The 19,339-nt window shown below is 56.1% G+C and overlaps 1 protein-coding gene across 1 annotated transcript in view; it reads right to left on the minus strand.

Moving 5' to 3' along the window:
* Positions 1–297: 297 nt before the first annotated feature.
* Positions 298–19,339, minus strand: part of EFNB1 (ephrin B1) — a 44,864-nt gene continuing 25,822 nt past the window's right edge. Inside the window, exons 2-5 of the mRNA XM_086850252.1 lie at positions 16,411–16,688; positions 3,166–3,258; positions 2,111–2,239; positions 298–1,161 (exon numbers count right to left, since the gene is read on the minus strand). Of these exons, the coding sequence (XP_086706378.1) occupies positions 773–1,161; positions 2,111–2,239; positions 3,166–3,258; positions 16,411–16,688 (889 nt within the window). The 3' untranslated portion in view covers positions 298–772. The remainder of the gene's footprint in view (positions 1,162–2,110; positions 2,240–3,165; positions 3,259–16,410; positions 16,689–19,339) is intronic.

The raw sequence follows: 19,339 nt of genomic DNA on the forward strand, positions 1-19,339 counted from the left end.
TTTTTTTTCTTTCTTTCTTTTTATAAAGAGACTAAAACAAGAGTCAACAGCTACGAACACAAAAGTTTCCAGGGGCAGCTGGGGGAGCGGGATCTGCCCCGTGGCCGGCGGGATCACGTGCTGGAAGGAGGTGATGGCGTGTGCCCGGAGGCGGCGGGCCGGAGTCCTGCCCGGAATTCACAAAAATAAAAATGTTACAAAAAAATTAAAATAATTATAATAATAATAATAGTAGTAGTAGTAAATCGGGTTTGCCAGCTTCCTCCCTGCACAGTTGTCTGCATCTTGGCACCTTGGCAAAGCATCCTCCTCCTCATCCCCCTGTGTGCTTGCTGCTCCTGGGACCGAGGCCCCTGCGTCGCTCCAGGCTCCGGGACCCCACGGCACTGGCGGGCACTTCCTGCAGGGCCCAAGGGGTGACACGGGGAAATCCCAAATCACAAAGGGATGGTGGAGTCTCCGGGTTTGCCAGCGGTGTCCCGAGCATGGAAAGGCACGGCACCCGCCCCCGCCACAGCCGGCCACAGTCTGGAGAAGAAGAGGAGGAGGCTGAAGGCTCACCCTCAGAGTCTCGGGATTACAAAAGCTGAGAACTACAAAACTAAATACAAAGGGGAGAATCAGCACGTGAGCGTTGAGCCCTCCGCTCCCCGGCGCCGCTCCCGGCGCTGCCCGCGCCGTGCCGGGGGGGTGCGTTTCGCTTCCTCCCTGCGGCGCCAGCCCCGCGCCCGGCGCTCCCGCGCTGCTGCATCGGCCGTTCCCAGGCTGCTCCTCACACCTTGTAGTAAATGTTGGCTGGGCTCTGCGGGGGCATCTCCTGCACGATGTAGACGGGGTGCCCGTAGTCCCCGCTCACCTTCTCGTAGTGCGGGCAGTAGTTGTTCTCTGTAGTCCGTAAGGGGATGATGATGTCGCTGGGCTCCGAGCCCGCATTCCCGCTGCATTTGGGGCTGGCCAAGGTGCTGAGGGACAAGGCTGCGGCTCGCTGCTGCGTGTGCTTCCGGTGCCGCTTGCGGATCTTGATCAGGAGCACAACGAGGAAGATGATGATGAGGATGAAGATGACGCAGCCGGCGCCGATGGCTGCGAACACGGCCACCTTGGAGCTCAGGAAGCCATCGCTGGGACCTTGCGTCTCCTGACCGTCCTGGTTGACAGAGCCTGCAAGGCAAGGGGAGACGGGGGTCAGTGAGGCAGCCAGGTCTGTGCTCTGTCCATGCATGGATCACACCTGTGGAGCAGGGAGATGAGTTTCCCATTGGAGCCCCTCTCTGCCCCCCAAACTTAGAACGTTCTACCGTGTTCCCAAGGAGGGGAGGCCCTCACCTCCAAGGGGATGGCACTTGCTCTGCACTTTCCCATCCCAGTCAGACCCACATATCCCTAGGAAGGGCAGGCAGGGCAGGCAGGAGCCCCAGGCATCCACAGAAAGGGCACCACACACCCTGTCCCCCATCCAGCACCACTGCTCCCCTTCCCATCTTCCAGCCTATGGAGCAGAGTGTTGATTGTGTCCAGGTGACACCATTCCAGACCTGGGGAGCCTTCACTCCCCACTACAGGGTGGGATGCCCTGGTGAACGTGGGCTCTGACACCCAGATCCCCCCAGTCTCCAATTACTGACCCCTGGGCCGGGGCAGCTGCAGTGCCTGCAGGGGCAGTGCTCAGAGGTCGATCCAGGCAGGAAGAAAAGAGAGACTTTTCCCAGCTTCATCTGATTCCACTTTGCTCTCAGAGGGGTCAGGAACTCAGGAAACCACCTTCAAAGGGCTCTCACACCCGAGGACCTCACCTCCTCCAAGCCCTCTCAGATGTACTGTGAGGAACACATGGGAGGAGGAGGAGGAGGAAGAGTGCTGAAACAGCACTTCCTTGCCAAGCTCTGCCAGAAGCTGGGAAAACAAACTCAAGCTGCTCTGCACCCTGGGCTTGAGACAGCAGCAGGACAGCAGAGACGGGCACGACGCTTATGGCAAACCCATCCAGATCCTGGATCCGGAGAGTCTGGTATCCCTGCAATCCAAGCAACAAGCTCAACTTGGAGAGGCTTCATTGGCCCCACAGCAGGCAGAGCCCCATCCCTCTCCTGGGGATCCCTGGAATACCCACCTGGCTTGCCAGGCTCCTCCACCGCCGGGACCTTGCTGCGTGGGCTCTGCGTGACGACCTTCACGGTGTCATCCGACTCCTTGCTCGGCCGACTCGTCGTCAGCTGCTCTGGGATCACCGCGTTTGGATCTGGGAAAGGGGAGGGATGGATGAGAAGCCTTGATCCAGCCTGGAAGGCAACAGCTTGCTCCCCCCTAAAGAAATGCCCCCAATTGTCAGTCACTGCTGTGGGACACAGGAGCCCTGGGAGATGCTGAGAGCAACAGAGCAAGGCTGAGCTGCTCCAGGGCTTGTGGGAAGCGGGTCCCCACCCTAATTCCCTGGTTTGCTGTTTTCAGAGCTCCTGTGCGTGGGCTGGGACAGGTTTCTTGCTCGGGCAGCGGGAGGAAGGGAAGGGCAGGCAGGAGGCCAAGGCTGCAGCACAGCTTTGCCTGTTTATTATAAATATTGGCCCCGACGTGCAAACACAATAATGAGAAGCAGAATCAGGAGCTGCGCATCCGAGTCAGGGCCAAAACGAGCCTGGGGCATTGCTGGGGCTGAGAATCAGCTTGGGATGGAGGTGGTGGGGAGGGGGAGCTCCAGGAGAAGAGCCTGTTGGTGATCTCCCTGGTGTCCCACTACGACCGGAGTCCCCACAGCCTCCACAACTGAGAGCCACCAAGCCCAATCCTAATGCCTGGCCAGCTACAACCCCCTCCTGGATGCTCAGGAAGTCACAGGGGCACTGTCTGTGCCAGCCCCCCCGAGGCACTCACAGGGCTCACGGGTCCTGTGCCGAGCTCACTTCCCGCCGGGATACGGCCCACGAGGTGACCGGGAACAATCGCTCCCTTTCAACCCCAGTGCTCTGCACATGCACCATGTTGGCAAGAGAAAAAAGGCAGGAAGAAAGACCCTAGAAATTAAATTCTGTTGAACTAACCCAGGAGTGCTCCCAGGAGCAGTTGGCCTGGCCTCAGTTTCCCTGGAATCTTGCACTCTCACACCCCGCAAAGGAACAGGGACCCTGGTTCAGGGGGCAGCAGGAGACCCCAGGGGACAGGAGGACTCACCCTGCCCCACTTTCATGACAATCTTCATGGAGCGTGTCTGGCAGACCCCTCCTTCCCGGTTCTCCAGGCCATCCAGCGTGCCGTTGGAAGTGGCTGCAAGAAAAGAGAGGGAATGTTAAGTTCCTAGGAGCTGGAAGGGCACTGCTGAGCAGCTCTTTGCTGTTCCCTGACATTACTGTGCAGGTCCTCACTGTCTCCTGGCACTACTGAGCAGATCCCAGTTATCCCCTGGCACCTCCTACCCCAGGGATTCACTCCTGACCCCCCATTACAGCCACATCTTCACACCCCAATCCAGAGCCCACCGAATTCCCAGCTCCTGCCCCTTCCAAAGCTGCCTGCAGCAGTAAGGACATGATCCCTGCAGCTTCCTCTCACTGCCACATCCACACAAGTGAGCCATTCTCCACGCCTGCAACCTCCTCCCCCTTTAATTCCTGGATAATTTCCTTTGCTTCTGGTGCAGAATGGGAACACTTGCATATGCACAGTTTAAATTATACATCTCTAATTACACCCTGTGCCTCGGTGAAGAATGTAAACTCAGAGCCCCAGTGGGCTCCGGGGGCTCTAATTGCAGGGCAGAAGTCACTTAAATTCACATTAACTTTTTGCTGGAGCCAGCATGGAGTTTTCAGCCCTTGGATCCCATGGGAACACAGGGAAGGTCCCCCATCCTCCAGCCCTCTGTGGGGTTCAGAGCAGGGGGGACACAAGAGAGAATAAATCCAAACATGAGGATTTCAGGATAAAGCACCTAAATGGCAGATTCTGCTAAACAGACTCAAAAAACTGGTTTCTGACCCAACCACTGGATGTAGCCCCTGTGCCTGGCATGGAGCTGGATCTACCCAAGGACCAGGATGGTTCCCACCCCATCACATCCCTCCATCGTGGCAAACACAAATCATTCCAGTGCTCCATCAAATCCAGCCACAGGGATGAATTCACCCAGGGAAGCAGGGAAACCTGGGAGAAGCTCAGCAACAGCTTAGGGAAGGTAATGCAATGAAGAATCACAGAGTCCAGGGATAATTTTCCAGACACAAGACAGGACTTGGCCAGCACAGCACAGCCAACACCTCCCCGAGCCTCAAGGCCAAAGCTCAGCCCCAGGGTTTCAGGTTCCCTGTGCAATTCCTGCCTCCATCCCGCACAAAAGCAGGTCTGGGAGGGCAGGTGACTGACAGAAATTTGGGATGAATCCATTGGATCCTGCTGGGTGTTGGTGAGGGGACAGGAAGAGGCTGGAGTATGGAGCAAGGTCATCTTTCCACATTCCCCTTCCCACAGCAGGAGGTTGGGTGCCTCCATGAGCCTCCCCACCGGGATACTCTGCAAAGCACACCTGGATCCCGCCAGGAAGCAGGATCCAAGTCCATCAGCTCTTTCCAAACACCTCTGTGCAATCAAGGCTCTCGCCTGGAACCCCAGCAAATGTTTTCCTAATCAGAAAGTCTTTGGGCCATTTGCTGAGTTATCACCTCTCCCACAGCAGGGTCCCCCCTGCCAGCAGCTCCTGGGATGGAGCTGTGCATCCAGCTGGGATGGTGCATCCAGCAGGGATCCGCAGGCGGCCGTTCCAACAGCAGCACTGTCAGCACCAAGCCCCACGCAAATGCCTGGGAATGTGGAGAAACGCCCCTGACAGCCTGCACGAGTTCTCTGGAATCCAAACAGGATGGACCTGAGCTCAGACTCCCCATAAAAACACATCAGGAGCAAACTCCAGCCCGGTTCTCCCAGGCCGGAGGCTCTGGTTTGGGGGTGAAATCAGCAGATCAGCCCAGCTCACAGCCCTGAAGCAGCTCCTTCAACAGTTTCCCAGCTCCACGCCATGGGCTGCTGCATCTTGAAGAGAATCATCCATCGAGGGAAAAGGCAGCAGTCTGTAAAAACCAGTCTGTGTGAGGCCTCATGAGGTCTGATTTATAAATAATTAACTAATTTTAACAAAATGAGGTAACAAGCAAGCGTGGTTCAAGTGGGGAAAACTAGAAGATCCCACAAAGGCAGCAGTTCCTCCAAATAACTATGGAGACATTCCATCCACATACAAAAAAAATATTAAAGGTCCAAAGAGGACAGAGGGAGCAGCTGGAGCCACGGGGATGGACGGAACGACACAGCTGAGCATCCTTCTTCCCACCCCACACTTGGACACAAAGTTTTTTCTTGTTCTGGCCATGGAAATGATGAGGGACAAAGTAGCTTTGAGAGGGAGCCACAAGGAAAAATGAAGCAGTTGCTTGAGGGAACAAAAAAAAAGGAAAAACATTTGTAAAACCCACAGTGATGGTCTTGGAATGGCCTCTGGAAACAAGGACATGAGCTTCCACATTCTGTGTAAATCCAAAACAGGCTGGAGAGAAGCTGGATGCTTCACGCAGCTGGTTGGGCTTCCAAAATCCTAAATCCCCAAATCCATCCAAATGGTGCAGAGTCCAGAGAGTTTGATGTGAACATGTAGGGCAGAGTGATGTGAGAGCAGCAGGTCCCTGATCCATCAGGAAAGGCTCCTCCAGTGCAATTCCCTGTGAAGCTCAGCGATGAAGAGCTGTTCCTCTCACTCTGTTTCCTGCTTTCCCAGCAGAGGACTCCAGGCTCAGCTCAGCCCAGCTCCAGTGGATTCAGACTGGGATCCAGGTGGCACTTGATGGACTCCCCAAGTACCTGTGCCACTCACCGCCACGGTTAGGGTGAGCCATGGTGACACCACCAATCCTCAGCTGCCGATGGAATCCAGAGTCAGCAACCCACAGAGGAAAACGTTAAATCCACAGGCACGGCAGCGGCTGCAGGAGAGCTGGGAGAGCCCCGAGCTGCAGAGAGGCAGCTGCAGGGCAGCAACAGGAGGCAGAGCTGTGACACGATGAAGGAAGCCAGGCAGGGAGCTGGGATTACCCATGGAATAGGAAATGGCAGGTCTCAAACAACACTGTCACCTCCCCATGCCCCACCAGCAAGGCTCAATCCAGCCTCAGCAACGCCGAGTGTACAGGAGCATTTTCCTGCCCTGTTCCGTTTTGGATGGATTCACAGGTTGGCTGTAGGACTGGGAGAGCAAAAATAACCTCTGGCCAGTGACTTCCAAAGGCTGACTTCCAAAGGCCGCTCCCAGCCTGGAGAGCCGTCAGATGCCTCTGCCCTAATGGAGCATTAAGCCCAGGGCTGCTGAGTGATGAGGATTTAACAGTGATACCATTAACCATGTAATTGCTTGTCAATTTAGAGGAGATGCTCAGCCACCATGGAAAGCAGGCAGGACCTCCACTCCTGGAATCCCACACGCCCATCCAGCCCAGTGACAAACACCACAGAGCTGGGACAGATGGCTTAGACCTCCAACAACCCATGGTCCTGTCTCCAAGCCAGCAATGCCATGTGCTGTCCCTGCTGCCTCCCCAGCACCAGCACTCGGTGTCACCACAGCTTCTCTCCCTCCCCTAAAAATATTTCAAAGGAGAACTTGGGTTTTGGCAGATGGGAGACGCTGGAAGTAATACCTGGCAAGAGATGAAGGCAAGGGTCTCTTAAATGGTCAGTCTTGGCCAGAGCAAGATGTTTGGTTTCTCTGCTGGATTCCCTCTAGCAGGACTGCGTTATGATTTCGGCCCCAAAGCACAATTAATGTGCTGAGACTGTAGCGAATCCAAGTCTCTTTCCTTTTATTGCTCTTAATCACTCTTCCATCTGTGCAGCTCAGCCCTGCTCCAGTCCCAGCCAGGCACGGCGTGGCCACAGCCCGGCCACAGTCCCCACCACCCCCCTCACCCCCAGACCTGCACAAGGTTCGTGTTTCCATCACTTCAGGAGAGGTGGCAGCATCCCACTGGTGCCCCACAGTCTGACCCCAATCCTGCTGGAGCCATGGGACCGACCCTGGCAAAGGGCAGCTGGTGCAGAGAGCAGCCTCAGCCCAGCCTGGGCACCCCTGGGCTGGAAGCCCCCCTGGCACAGGTGAAGCCCCTACAGGTCACGCTGGAGATGTGCCTCTCACATCACTGATGTGCTCAGACACTGCCAGAGATCCCTGCAGGAATCCACAAGCAGACTGCACTTCAAATAAAATCCCAGCTCCTGCCGCCTCCCCTCTCCAGACCTTCCAAGCCGTTTTACACCCCCTCGGTACCGACACAGAGGTACACACCAACCACCACAGGCACTGAGCTCCTTCCCCCCCAGCCCAGCCAGCACTGGCACCCCAGGGGCACAGAGCCACTTCCAGGTCACAGAGCAGAGGCACCCGCCTGCTCCACTGCACACCAACTCCCTGGGGCCTCCGGGGAGCATGGCTTGCTTACAGTCCCTGCTCCTCCTCCTCCTCCTCCTCCTCCTGCTGCTCCTCCCAGGCATCAGTGCCACGCAGCTCCGGCTCAGGGCATGCTGTTATTGGTAGTGTTGATATTAATATTGGTGTCACTTCCTAGCCAGCCCCATTGTGGGGACACAAGCCCCCCACCCAGCACACATCCCCCAGCCCCTTCCCTGAGCTCCAGCACATTGGCTGGGGCTGCTGCCAGCACCAGGGCAGGGGCTGTGTGGAGGGAGCCCACCCCACGCTGTCACACTGCCAGAGGAGCCGGCAGCCTTCTCCCAGCCTTCTTCCAGCCTTCTTCCAGCCTTCCCGAGGCAGCTGCACCGGGAAGGGGCCCTGCAGCCCCTGAAATGCCTGTGTGAGCCAGCCCAGCCTTGTCCCATCCCCGCACGGTGCAGGAGGTGCAAGGCTTGGGTTTCACAGCCACTCCTGCCAGCTCCAGAGCTGCTCCAGAGCTGCTCCAGCCACATGGTCCGGCATGGAAAGAGAAGGGACATGGGGGCTGCTCCACCAGCACCACTGACTGAGGGGGGACCACCTCTGCTCTCCTCCCTGGCATCAGGACTGCCAGGCCCATGCCACGAAGCCAGCTGGGATTGCTGTGTCCCTCCCCACAGCTGCACAGGGCAGGTGTGGGGCCTGTCGCTGCAGCCAGCCCATGGAGCACTGGGAATCTGGCCATCCCACCCCACACTCCCTGCTCCAGCAAATAACAGTGGGAAAATCCCCAGTTCAAATGCACTGCTGGAAATAGGAATGAAAGCCACTACATGGGATTTGGCTGGGATAGGGTTTGGCTTTCCCTGGCCAGGATCAGCACCCCCAAAATCAAATTAAAGGGTTAAATTAGCCCCATTCCTTATAGAGAGCAGAGGGACAGTCATACAGTTACACCTGGAAGAAGAGAGGGAACCACCCACCACACTCATCCTCACCACCCACAGCTCCACTCTCTCCCATTCTTTCCTGGGGCAAACGGAGAACAGGCAAACACTGAAGTATCCACTAGAAAAAGACACTTTAACCCAAGTAATGCTTAAGTGAAAAGCTAATTTCCCATTAAAACAGATTTCTGGTGGAAAATTATAACCAACCCTAATTAGTATCATAATTAAGAGTCACTGCTGGATTGCAGGGAACCTCATCCAGGCTGGAGAGCTCATCTTGGCTGCAGGACCACAGCTTGGTGACTCACTCAAGCCCTTTATCATCAACATGTCCATGTGGATGAGCTGTGAAAACTCCCAGTGTCCCCATCCTGATTCCTGCCCAGCTCAGTGGGACCACAGCCCTAAAAGAAATCCTTTGTCTTCAGGTCTGTCCATCCCTTCCAAAGAAAGAGCACATCACTGGGAGAGGAAGATGGTTTGTGCAGTCTCTGCGGTCGCTCCAGGCAGCTGGAGACAGGTCAGGATGAAAGTGCCACGTAATTCCCCACCTGATGCTCTGCCAGAGTCATTTGTGGGCCCCGCTGGGAGCAGGAGGGGAGGAAAGCACTTACTGCCTTTCAACAGGGTGTAAATCTCTCCTGCTAGGCACCAGAACACCTGGGAGATGACTGAGAAATCCTTTGGGAAGGGGATGGAGAAAGTGCCATCCCCCAGATGCAAGGCCAATGCCACTTGTCCACCTGAGCTCAGGCTCCATCTGCACTCCCATGGGCTCAGAGAAAACTTCAGGTTATCAGGGACAGAGAGGCTGACAGAGGGACAGATTCATGTGCAGATCTTCTGGAAGATCCAGGTGCCAGGCAGTGGGGAGGGACAGCAGCTCTGGGTGCTGTGGGACAGCCAGAAGGAAACTCCACTGCAATTACAGGCAAACTTTGCATAACCACCAGGAACTTCTGGAACTGGGGAGGTGACATTGGTGAAACTCTTGGCCCAGAATTGCAAATAATCCCTTGCCTGCAAGAGGAGGCAGCCCAGGCACTGCTCCCACCATGGCCATGCACCCACCAGAGCCTGGCTCAGAGCAGGATCACCTGCAGCTCCCAGTCCCACAACAGCTGGAGCAGGAGATGATGCATTGCTCCTGGGGATTGCATGGCAGGACCTCAGGAGCTGGTCTCTCCTCCAGGCAGACAGCAGTGCATGCACCAAATAGTCCCAGCAACACCCTGAGTTACAAGGTTTGGAAATTTCCAATAGATGCCACGTAATCCCCTGGCTCTCCAGACAAGGATTTGCCTCCTCACTGAGTAATGGACAGAGGAAGGGGACTCCACCCCCAGATCAGAGCTGATCTCACTGCAGCCAGCCCCAGATCCCACTGCTCCTGCAGCCCCCTCTCCATGAGGTGTGTAACTCCCACTCCACACTACCAGGTGGGATCAAAGCTCAGACATCACACGGCTGCAGCAAAAACATCAGTCCCGGGGCAAAGAGACTTTGACTGGAGGATGACACCAATCCACCCCAGAAAGGTGATCTGCTAAAGGTGCCACACACCACCTGGGCTGGCCTGGCTGAGGGGTGGATAGACACAGATCCATAGAGATTAAGGATGGAAAAAGGTGGCATGTCACAGTTCATTAATGTCAGACTCTCTGCCCCCTGCACATCTCAGGGTCCAAGTGTGGTGGTACTTCCTGGAGCCCCCAGTGAGCTCTTGGTCTGACAGCACCCACCACCAGCAGCATCCACCACCACATCCCACACCCACCATCACACACACAGCACCCTCCCGTACAGACCCCTCCACACCAGTTTGGAGCTGTAGTGATACCAACAAGCCTCTTCCCAGCACTACAGCAGCAGTGGATTGATCCCAGGATAATAGCCCAGATGTTATGGTTATTTTAAAAAAATATGCCAAGGAAGTAGCTGCCTGCAGTTATCCATGCACAGCTTCCCAGACACACCAGTATGCCAGGATTTGTTTCAATTCCTCATCAAGCTGAAAGCTCCTTCAGCCTTGAGAGTCTCCTGCTCAATGTTTAATCCAAAAGCAGCCAAGTTTAATTTCTTCTAGTGACCCAGAGGAAGTCCTCAGAGGTGACCATCACTGAAGAGCCAGGTCCACCACAATCCATGCAACTGCAGCTTCAGGAAATGCCCTGGGATTTGCTGCAGACATGGCAGGAGGAGCAGGGGCTGGAACAGCCAGGATGAGGAAAGGGAAGATAGGATGCACCGAAAATCCTGCTTTGCTGTGAACCTCTCACCACAGCTGCCAAGAGAACCCTTTTGGGGTGGACAGGCAGATTCCCAGTGTCTCAGGAACAGGGGGGCAGAGTAGGATCAGGCAAGGGATGCAGGGGGAGATGCCACCTCTTCACTGCCATCACCCCTGCACACCATCTCTACTGTCACCTCAGTGTTCAGGAGCACTGAGGAGTTAAACATGTTTTGTTTTCTCCTAATGGGTCGTGACAACACTAAAGGGGTCGTGACAATTCTAGAGATGCTCTTGGGAATCATTTCTCCCAGAGAAGAGCAGCCTGGGATGCAGCCAGCCTGGCTTCCCAGGCAGACAGCACCCAGTGCCCAGCTCCAGAGCCCTTTGCTGTGCCAGGGCCGCAGGCAGAGCTGGGCTACCCAGCAGCCAGGGAGTTGAGCAGGCATGGGGACCCCTGGGTGGGTAGCTATGGCAGGCAGGGACCCCTGGGCGGGGATTTGTGGCAGGCAGGGCCCCCCTGGCCCCAGAGCAGATCAAAGCACGGGGTATTTACCTCCCGGCCGGGCGCAGGACACCGGCCCTTTCTGAGGGGGCTTTTCATCCCTATTAGGGCCGTGAAAGGCTGAGCCATGAGATCAGCTGCCAGGGGCTGTCCGGGGACAGCACTGAGCCGAAAAGGTCAGGAGGGAGGAGGAGAAGAGAAAAGAGGCAGAGGCTTAAGGGACAGGGCTCAACAAAATCACATTTACTGTGGTCACGCTCTTCAGACAAGCCTGCAAGACAAGGAACCGCGTGTTGTCTAAGGGCCATTATTTGGGTTTGACATGGCCAGGGCCCGAGCTTTGAAGTCGGGAGCAGGACACCGTTAGAGCCATTTGTGTCCAGCCACCGGCTCCCATGTGGCATCACCATCCTCTGCCAGCGGCTCCCAGCGGGATGGGGATGGAGGAGCAAAGCCCCAAAACCAGATGGATGCCACCAGGCTGGCTCTGCTTGGCCTGGGTGTGTCGCAAGCTGGGCCCGTTTGGGTGAAGAATGAGGAAGCCACTTAATTGGGGTTTTATCAGCAGAAGTTCACAGCTCCCATCGTGGCATCAAACGGCCCCTGGCCTTTCAACTCCTCTCCACCAAACAAGTTGTGGGAAGGAGGATGAGGAGCACATGAAAGTGGCCACATTCAAATGGCATCAGCAAAGAGCTGGCGGGCTGACAAAGCCCCCCCTGGCACAGCCCCCAGCCCAAGGAACCAGGGAGGGAATTATCAAATCCCAAGGAACACAGAAAGGAGCGCGAGCGGCTCCGCACACATGCATTGGCACGGGCTGAAGGCTTCCCAAACCAGCGGAAGCTGGAGGAGCACAGCCAGAAAAGCGAGTATGGCAACATGTCCCAAAAAAGCTCCCGAGGAGGAAGGATGATCCTGGCAGCTGGCAGGGTATAGGTGACCCCCTTCCCCACGCTGAGCTGCAGGAAAATGCTGACGGAGCGTGGCCCAGGGACGAAGCCGCATCGCAGCAGCAGCGATGGTTTACAACAAATAACTCTTGCCAGGTTAAGACTAATTGCATCTAAAAACAGAAATGCAAGACAAGGGCTTTAACACAACACTCAGGGTAATAGATCCGCTCTCACTGCATCCCGCTGCCAAAAAGTGTTGGATTGGATTACGGACGTTATTACATCAAAAATGGATTGAAGGGCTTAAGGACTAACAATAAACAGCAAACGCTTCGGATTTATGAGGAAACATCTACTAGGACCTTGCTTTTCCTTCAGCATTGTCATCAAACAAGGGCTCTGTGCTTTAAAGAGGCTCATGGGACAGGTCAGACACTGAGGAAGAACACCTGGAAGAGCACCTCGGCACCACATCTGCCAACAGCTGCCTGGAGTGCACCCCAAGGCTGAGCAAGGTTTCCTGGGGTCTCCACACCCCACTGAACACAGAAGGGGCTGCCAGGACCACCATCAGCCCCAAAAAACAGAGAAGGAACTGGGAACTAAGGGAGTCCATCCAGTTCATCCCCTGCCATGAGCAGGGACACCTTCCACTAAACCAGGTTGCTCAAGCCCCATCTAACCTGGCCCTGAACACTTCCAGGGATGGGACATGCCAGGGATAGACTAGGCAACATTTAACAGTTCCTTCTAACGCAAACTATTCTTTGATCCTCTGATCCAGAGCTCTGGGATAGAAGGGAGCCACTCCGGGAGCTCCTCCTCAAGTCACCCTGCTGCCAGGACATGGGGATTAATGGATCTCTATCCAGGCACCTCATTACTAGAGATAGTAAAACTGGAGCAAGTTCAAAGAGGAGCAGCAAATGCAATTAGGAGCTGGAGTGAATTAGGAGGGGAGGTGGAGGGAGCTGAACCTGCAGGGCTGGATAAGCCGTGGTGGGGCCGGAGCTGCCCACGACATCCCGGGACTGCAGGCACCAGGCAGGGGGGAGGCTATTCCAGTGGGGAGTATTTTTTAGGGAGGGGACAGGACACTGGGGACAGGGAATCCCACCAAGGCACCAAAGGCAAGCAGGGAAACACCCAGGAGAGCAGGGATGCTCTCACAGCACTTCATGATATAAAACACACAATTCCCAAATTCCCAGCTCCTTCACCCTCTCAGCACTTCATCCTGGGGATGGTGCCCACATGCTGCTGGCATCCCATGTGCCCCCCCAGCGTCTGTCTCCAGAGTTGAACTGCAGGCAGATGCTGCTGCATCTTGTTCTTTATGGAAAGCCTTAGGAATAAGCATTACCTTTCCTTATCCACCCCCAGGAGCAAAGATGCTTTTAAGGAAAGTCTGGAGCTGGTGTGAAGGGGGTCGGTGTGAGGCTCTGGAGAGGATGGGGACAGGGAACAGCAGCTTTCAAAAGCCTTTTCATTGCTAAGCCGAGGGCTGGGGCCATGTCCCTCCATGATAAAAGTGTCCCTAAACAAGGCTTGGCATATCCAAAGTGATGGCAAGGAGCAGTCCTGAATAGGAGGGACCCTGGGAAGCCCCCAGCTCCGGTGAGGAGGTTTTCCAGCTGCTGAGGAAGGTGGGGGATGAGTGGCACATGCCCTGCTCCCCTCAGCTCCAGCATTGCTTCCCCAGCTTAGAAATGAAAGGGGAGAAAAAACCCTTTTGTGTGTCCAGGCAAAGCTTGGGGAAAGGGAGGGGAGAAAAATTGGGGGGGGAAAAAAAAGACAACATGTGGGTGGTCTGCTCAGGAGACTTCTGACTTTGTTTTTTTGGCTATTTTATTTCTTGGCAAAAAGAACTCCTGGGGCTGCTCAGCAGAGGGTATGGCCAGATCACAGGAGCATCCTCAGCCCACCCAGGGGCCAAAGTTCAGCTGGCAGCTCCCAGCTCCGAGGGGTTTCGCATCAAAGCTTGGAGGAGTCAAGAGAAATTAAAGTCAGAAACGGTCCAAGGCAGGGGCAGAGGCCACTGCTGGCCCCCTGAGGAGAGGGGGGGAATCCCACAGGGATGCTCCAAGCACCCCGCTCTCTGCATCTCTATACAGCCTGAAACTGGGAACAAGAGGATAAATAGGATTTTACATTAAAAAATAAGCTTAAAAGGCTCAGCCCAACATCCGACGGGACGCACAAGCCGGGATTTCCCAAGCTGGGCTTTGCAAAATCCCGGCTGCATGTCCTGTCGGATCCACAGCGAGCTGGAGCCGGTCACCTGCAGTGACCCAGGTGTGCTGGCAGCCTTGGAGGGGAGCTGGCATCGGCCCAAAGCCGCGGGGGCCCCGCGGGAGCCGGGTTTGGAATCGGCAATGCACCGGCGGCCGCTTGTGAAAGCACCGCACCTCCCAAAGCTCCGGGAGGCTGATTTTCACTTCAGTTTTCATGTGAAATGCAAAACAGCTCCTTAAAATTTGGGTAATTCGGAGGCTGGTAAATCCTTCTGCCTCCACCTTCCTGATGGACTTGGTTACCATAAGAGGGATCCCATTTTTCTTTTTAGTGTGTTGTTCACCTCCTGAGCTCATTTTGAGGAACCTATTTGTCTTTGAGGGCTCTTTGCAGCCTGAGTCCCAGGGGCTGTAGCTTGGAGGACCCCAGTTTCAGACCTCATTAGCTCAATGACCACATCAGTGCTTGAACTTGACCCCCAAACACAGAGGAGCCACTGACCAAGTGCTTCAAGACGTTTGCCTGACCCAAACCTGCCACTTTGGCCTCTCTTCCAAATTTTTGCCCGCTGCAGGCAAAACCTGTATTCAATCAAGCTTTCCATCAGCTGAAGGACAGCAGAAGGGCTGAACTTCATGGTCCCCAGAGCCACCAGGCTGGTGCCAGCTCTGGTAAGGGAGATGGGAGCCTACATGGGAGTTGTGCCAGGGCATTTGGTATCCCCAGCCCATCTGGATTATCTGGGATGGAACCAGGGTGTCCTGCCCCCAGTGGCTTCAAAGGTGGTGCCACTCAAGTGACATGGCACAGACATCCCCATGTCTGGACAGTGACAGTGACCATTGCTCTGAGAGAGCCCAGCCCTGCCACAGTGACTCAGCCCTGCAGAGCCTGGGGTCACTGCCAGTGCCCAGCCGAGCTGGCTCTGCAGGTTGTGGCGCCAGGTTGTCCCTGCTGTCACCTCTCCTGTTAGGGAAACTTCCCTGGCTGACCATCTAGGAGCCACTTTTGTATCTCCATGGCCACACAGGGAACAGAACCCCTGTGAGCCCCCGTCACCACCCAACAAAATTTGCTGTGACCGAAGTGATGAGGGCTCAAGGCTGACCTGCCAGAGGAAGGCTCGGCTGCTTCTTCTGCATCAGGTTTATTCCAAATTATTCTGCAGCAAGATTCCAACAGCCCCAGCCAGGCTCTCTGGGGACATCCAGACCAGCAGCCTCACCACAGCACCACGTTACAGCACAGACCCCCTGTCTCCGCTGCCCTCCACGGCCCTGCTGCCCCCTCCCCAGAGATTCCAGGCTAAAAATACCCTGTTTCCAGCCAGAACACACCGCTCCCACGGCCAGGCGCTCACTCCCACACAGGCAGTGACCCCTGTGCCGGCCGCTCGCCGCAGAGCCCACGGCACACAGCGAGGGGAGCTGAGCCGTGGCCACCGTGCCCTTTGCGGTGCACCCAGCCAGGCAGGGACAGCCAGGCTGAGGAGGAGGGGAGGGGACAAAGAGAGAGCTGGCAGCACTGCTCAGACACAGCTGAGCTCCCCCTCCATCCACAAAAGAGCAGGCACAAACGGATACGTTTCTGTGCAGCAATCCCCTGCACGCACAGACCACAGGCTCCAAGAAAATTCCAGCCTCCTTCTCTCCCCCCTCCACAAAATGCCATGGTGCACCAAGACACAAACAGAACAAGCCAGTGTGCAGAAATTTTCAGCCACTTTGATCACATCATATCACACACTGGACACCACCGGCACTTCACGGTTGCTGGGGCTGCTCCTGGAGGCAACACCCAGGAATAATGACAAGCATCACCATTCCTCCTTCTCCCCAGCCTCAAAGCAAAGCCCTGCAACACTTCCAGCAAAGATGGCAGCAAAAAATAGGCTCCAGGCATGACAGCGCTCCAGGGCTGACCCCAGATGGGGATGTGCTCCTGCTCCCAGCCATGAGCAGGGCAGGGGACACAGCACAGCAGCCAGATAGGGACTGGTGACCCACTCGGCCAGTGACACATTCCTCCCCCTGCTCCCATCCAGCAGGACATATTTTCCATCCGTGTCAGCTCTCTGCACCGGCCAAGTCACACACAAGCGCCTGGTGACATTCTCCAGGCGCCCGAGCCCTCCCAAGCCAGGGCTGGCAGCGAGGAAGAGGAGGGCGACTCACATGTGATGAAGTAATCCTGTTGCCGCTTGAATTCCAGGCCCATGTAGTTGGGGCTGAACTCCTGGAACTTGATGGTGAAGCGGATCTCCTGCTCGGGCCGGTTGCACGTCACCAGCACGTTGGGGTCCATGACGGTGCTGCAGGCATCCGCCTGCTCCTTCCTCACCAGGTACAGTTTGTAGTACTCGTAAGGCTTGGACGGCTCCGCTTTGGGGCAGATAATGTCCAGTTTATCCCCAATCTCTGGGTAGATGACCAGCCCCTTCCCAGTCATGAATCTGGAAGAGAGGAGGGTAAGAGGTTACCATGTGCTAGAGCAGAGGCGACACCAGCCCAGCCCACCCCACTCTGACACCATTTATTTTGTGTTTCAGCTCTGCTGCTCCTCCTCTGTAAGACGGGTTTTGACACCAAAACCAAGCTCTCTTCCCTCACCATCCCAGCCCATGCATGGAGCCAGCAAAGGCTCCTGCTGACAAAACCAGCGCTGGCTTGGGTCAGTCCCGCTCGCCAGCCATGATGAGGGCGGGCACCCTTCCCAGCCCCAAGCCTGGCATCCAACCGGGAATGAGTCTTCCCACACAGGGCTGGGAGACGCCACGGCTCTGCCCGACGGCCAGGCAAGGAGCTTCCTGCAGGGACAGGCAATAATTAGGCATAGGGAGAAGTCCTGACAATGGGGCACAGGGAGGGATCCCGTCCACGCCCCAGCTCCCTGAGGAATTCCTATCCTTAAATGGAAGGGAAGGAAGCATCCTGCAGGACAACTTCTGCCGAGCCAGGCTCAACAGCGTGCCCAGGAGCGTGGGAGGACCGGATGGAGAGGAGCAAGGAGGGAGGAAAGCTATTCGGGGCTGGAAGGCAGGGCATCGGGAAGGGTAGGAAAGCGAGATGCTGATAATTAACATTCGGATATCGTTATGGTGGGGCAAGGCACTGATTAGGTTTTTTCAGCGTGAAGGAGAGGATTAGGGCAGCAAGGAGGGAAGCAGCAGATCATCTACTTTGATGTAGGCAACTAAACGCGTTCCTGATGGGAGATAAGGTGGGAATGGATTTTCCTGCAGAGTTATCTCTGCTGCAACTCCCTCACGTAATCTGGCCACGGCAAAACGCAAAGAGAGCGCTTTGCCAAGGCTGCACGGCCATGCTTCCCCTTCCACTGTCGGACACAGCCCATCCCTGCCCCAGCCCACCCTGGAGATTGGATGGGGGCCGGGATACCTTCTCCCCCAGCCAGCTGCACCAGCTGGAGCTGCAGGCTCCATGGAAGGAAGATCAAACACACAAGACCAACCTGCTCCGTGGCTCCATGCAAGTCTTAGCAAGAAGCCACAGAGCTGGAACCAGCACCAGGGCTTTGGCTGCAGGAGCCCAGCAGATCCACAGGCTGGGCTGGGAGCAGGCAGGCGGAGCCAGAGCCCACGCACCCCCAGTGTACTTGGCACAGGCTCCGGAGCTCGGTGCCAGCTGTAGTAGCAGGGCAGACACACAGACATCATCTGCACCTCAATTGCAGCTTGCTGGGTCAGAGGAGCGTCCCAGGCACCCAGGGCACGGCACAGGGATGGCGGGCACAGCTCTATCACAGAGCTGGATTTAGAGGAGTTACAGGTCCATCCTCCCTGCCTAGCTGCAGCTCCACCACATCAGCTCCAGCAGTACCCAAAGCAGCACAATGGGGCATTTGGGATCATCCCAGCACCAGCACCACTGGCACAGCACCACCTGGGCCACGTGAGGTTGCAGGGAGTTTTGTACAAGTCGTGATTCAGGCAGGTGACCAGGAGAGAGTGGGAAACTTGGCCTCTGGGGGGTCTCTAGGGACACAGGTGGGATGCAGAGCCTGCCTCCATCCTGGCACTGCCGGCAGGTGAGCCATGCTTTGCTTCACACTACCAAGTAGGTCACCTGGCCAGTGGCCAGCACGCGCTTCCAAAGACTCGGCAGCGATAAAGGCTTCCCCACCCACGGCCGGAGCCCTGACGCAAGGCCGGAGCAGGAGCAGGAGGCAGGAGCAGCCCCTGTCCCTCCCTCCCCGCCCGGCCGCAGACACGCAGCGCAAGTGAACACTTGCATGGGTTCCCACTCCGAGAGGCAGCTGGATCCCACACTCCTTTCTCCACGGTTGGGCTGAGTCAGAGGCTTCCTGGCACAGGACTCTGGAGTGACTCAAGCTCCCTCCTCCAGCCCCTGCCAGCTCCCTCCTGCCCAGAAGATGCCAAACAGGAAGCCACAAACAAGTCAAGCAGATGTCTTGCACCGCCAGAGCAGGAGGAGAAGGCTCCTATCCACCCTCATCTCCATACCAGGAGGACCTATCACACCTCTGTGGCCAAAACCTTGGCCAACACCTGCAAACCAACCGGTCCCTGGGCCACCAGCCTGTTGAGATCAGGCCAAATGGATTTGTAAGCAGGGGAGGGGCCATGAACCAACCAAGGGAGCTGAAAACCTCCCAGTACCACATCCTGCTGGCACCTCTTCATCTCAGCAACTTCAGGACTAAGGCCTACCTTTGGTTCAGGTAAGCTCTTCCACAAATGCTCAGCTCCAGAAGCACACAGCTGCTGTCTGGGAATTAGCCCAGGAACATCTTCCAGATCCACAAAAACACAGAGCAAGACAGAGCCACTTCCCTGTGCGTGGAGCTTTTGCACTGCTCCCTCCAACCGCTGTTCCCCACCAGCCACATTCCCACCTGCACAGAGACCGTTTTCCCTTTGTCTTCCAATTTTCCTGATTTTTTTCTCCTCCATTTCCCCTCTTCTCCAACAGCAGGGCTGTATCCAGATGACAGCCTGGGCAGCACAGGAGAGGAGATAAACCTGAAGCATGTGCCTCAAACCCATCACACAGCTCTTCCAGCTTTTCACCACACACAGAGACCTTTATTTCCCCCAAAAATTCTGCTTTGTCACAAGAACAG

This window comes from Cyanistes caeruleus, chromosome 14, assembly GCF_971803275.1.
Source record: "Cyanistes caeruleus chromosome 14, bCyaCae1.hap1.1, whole genome shotgun sequence".
NCBI lineage: Eukaryota > Metazoa > Chordata > Aves > Passeriformes > Paridae > Cyanistes > Cyanistes caeruleus.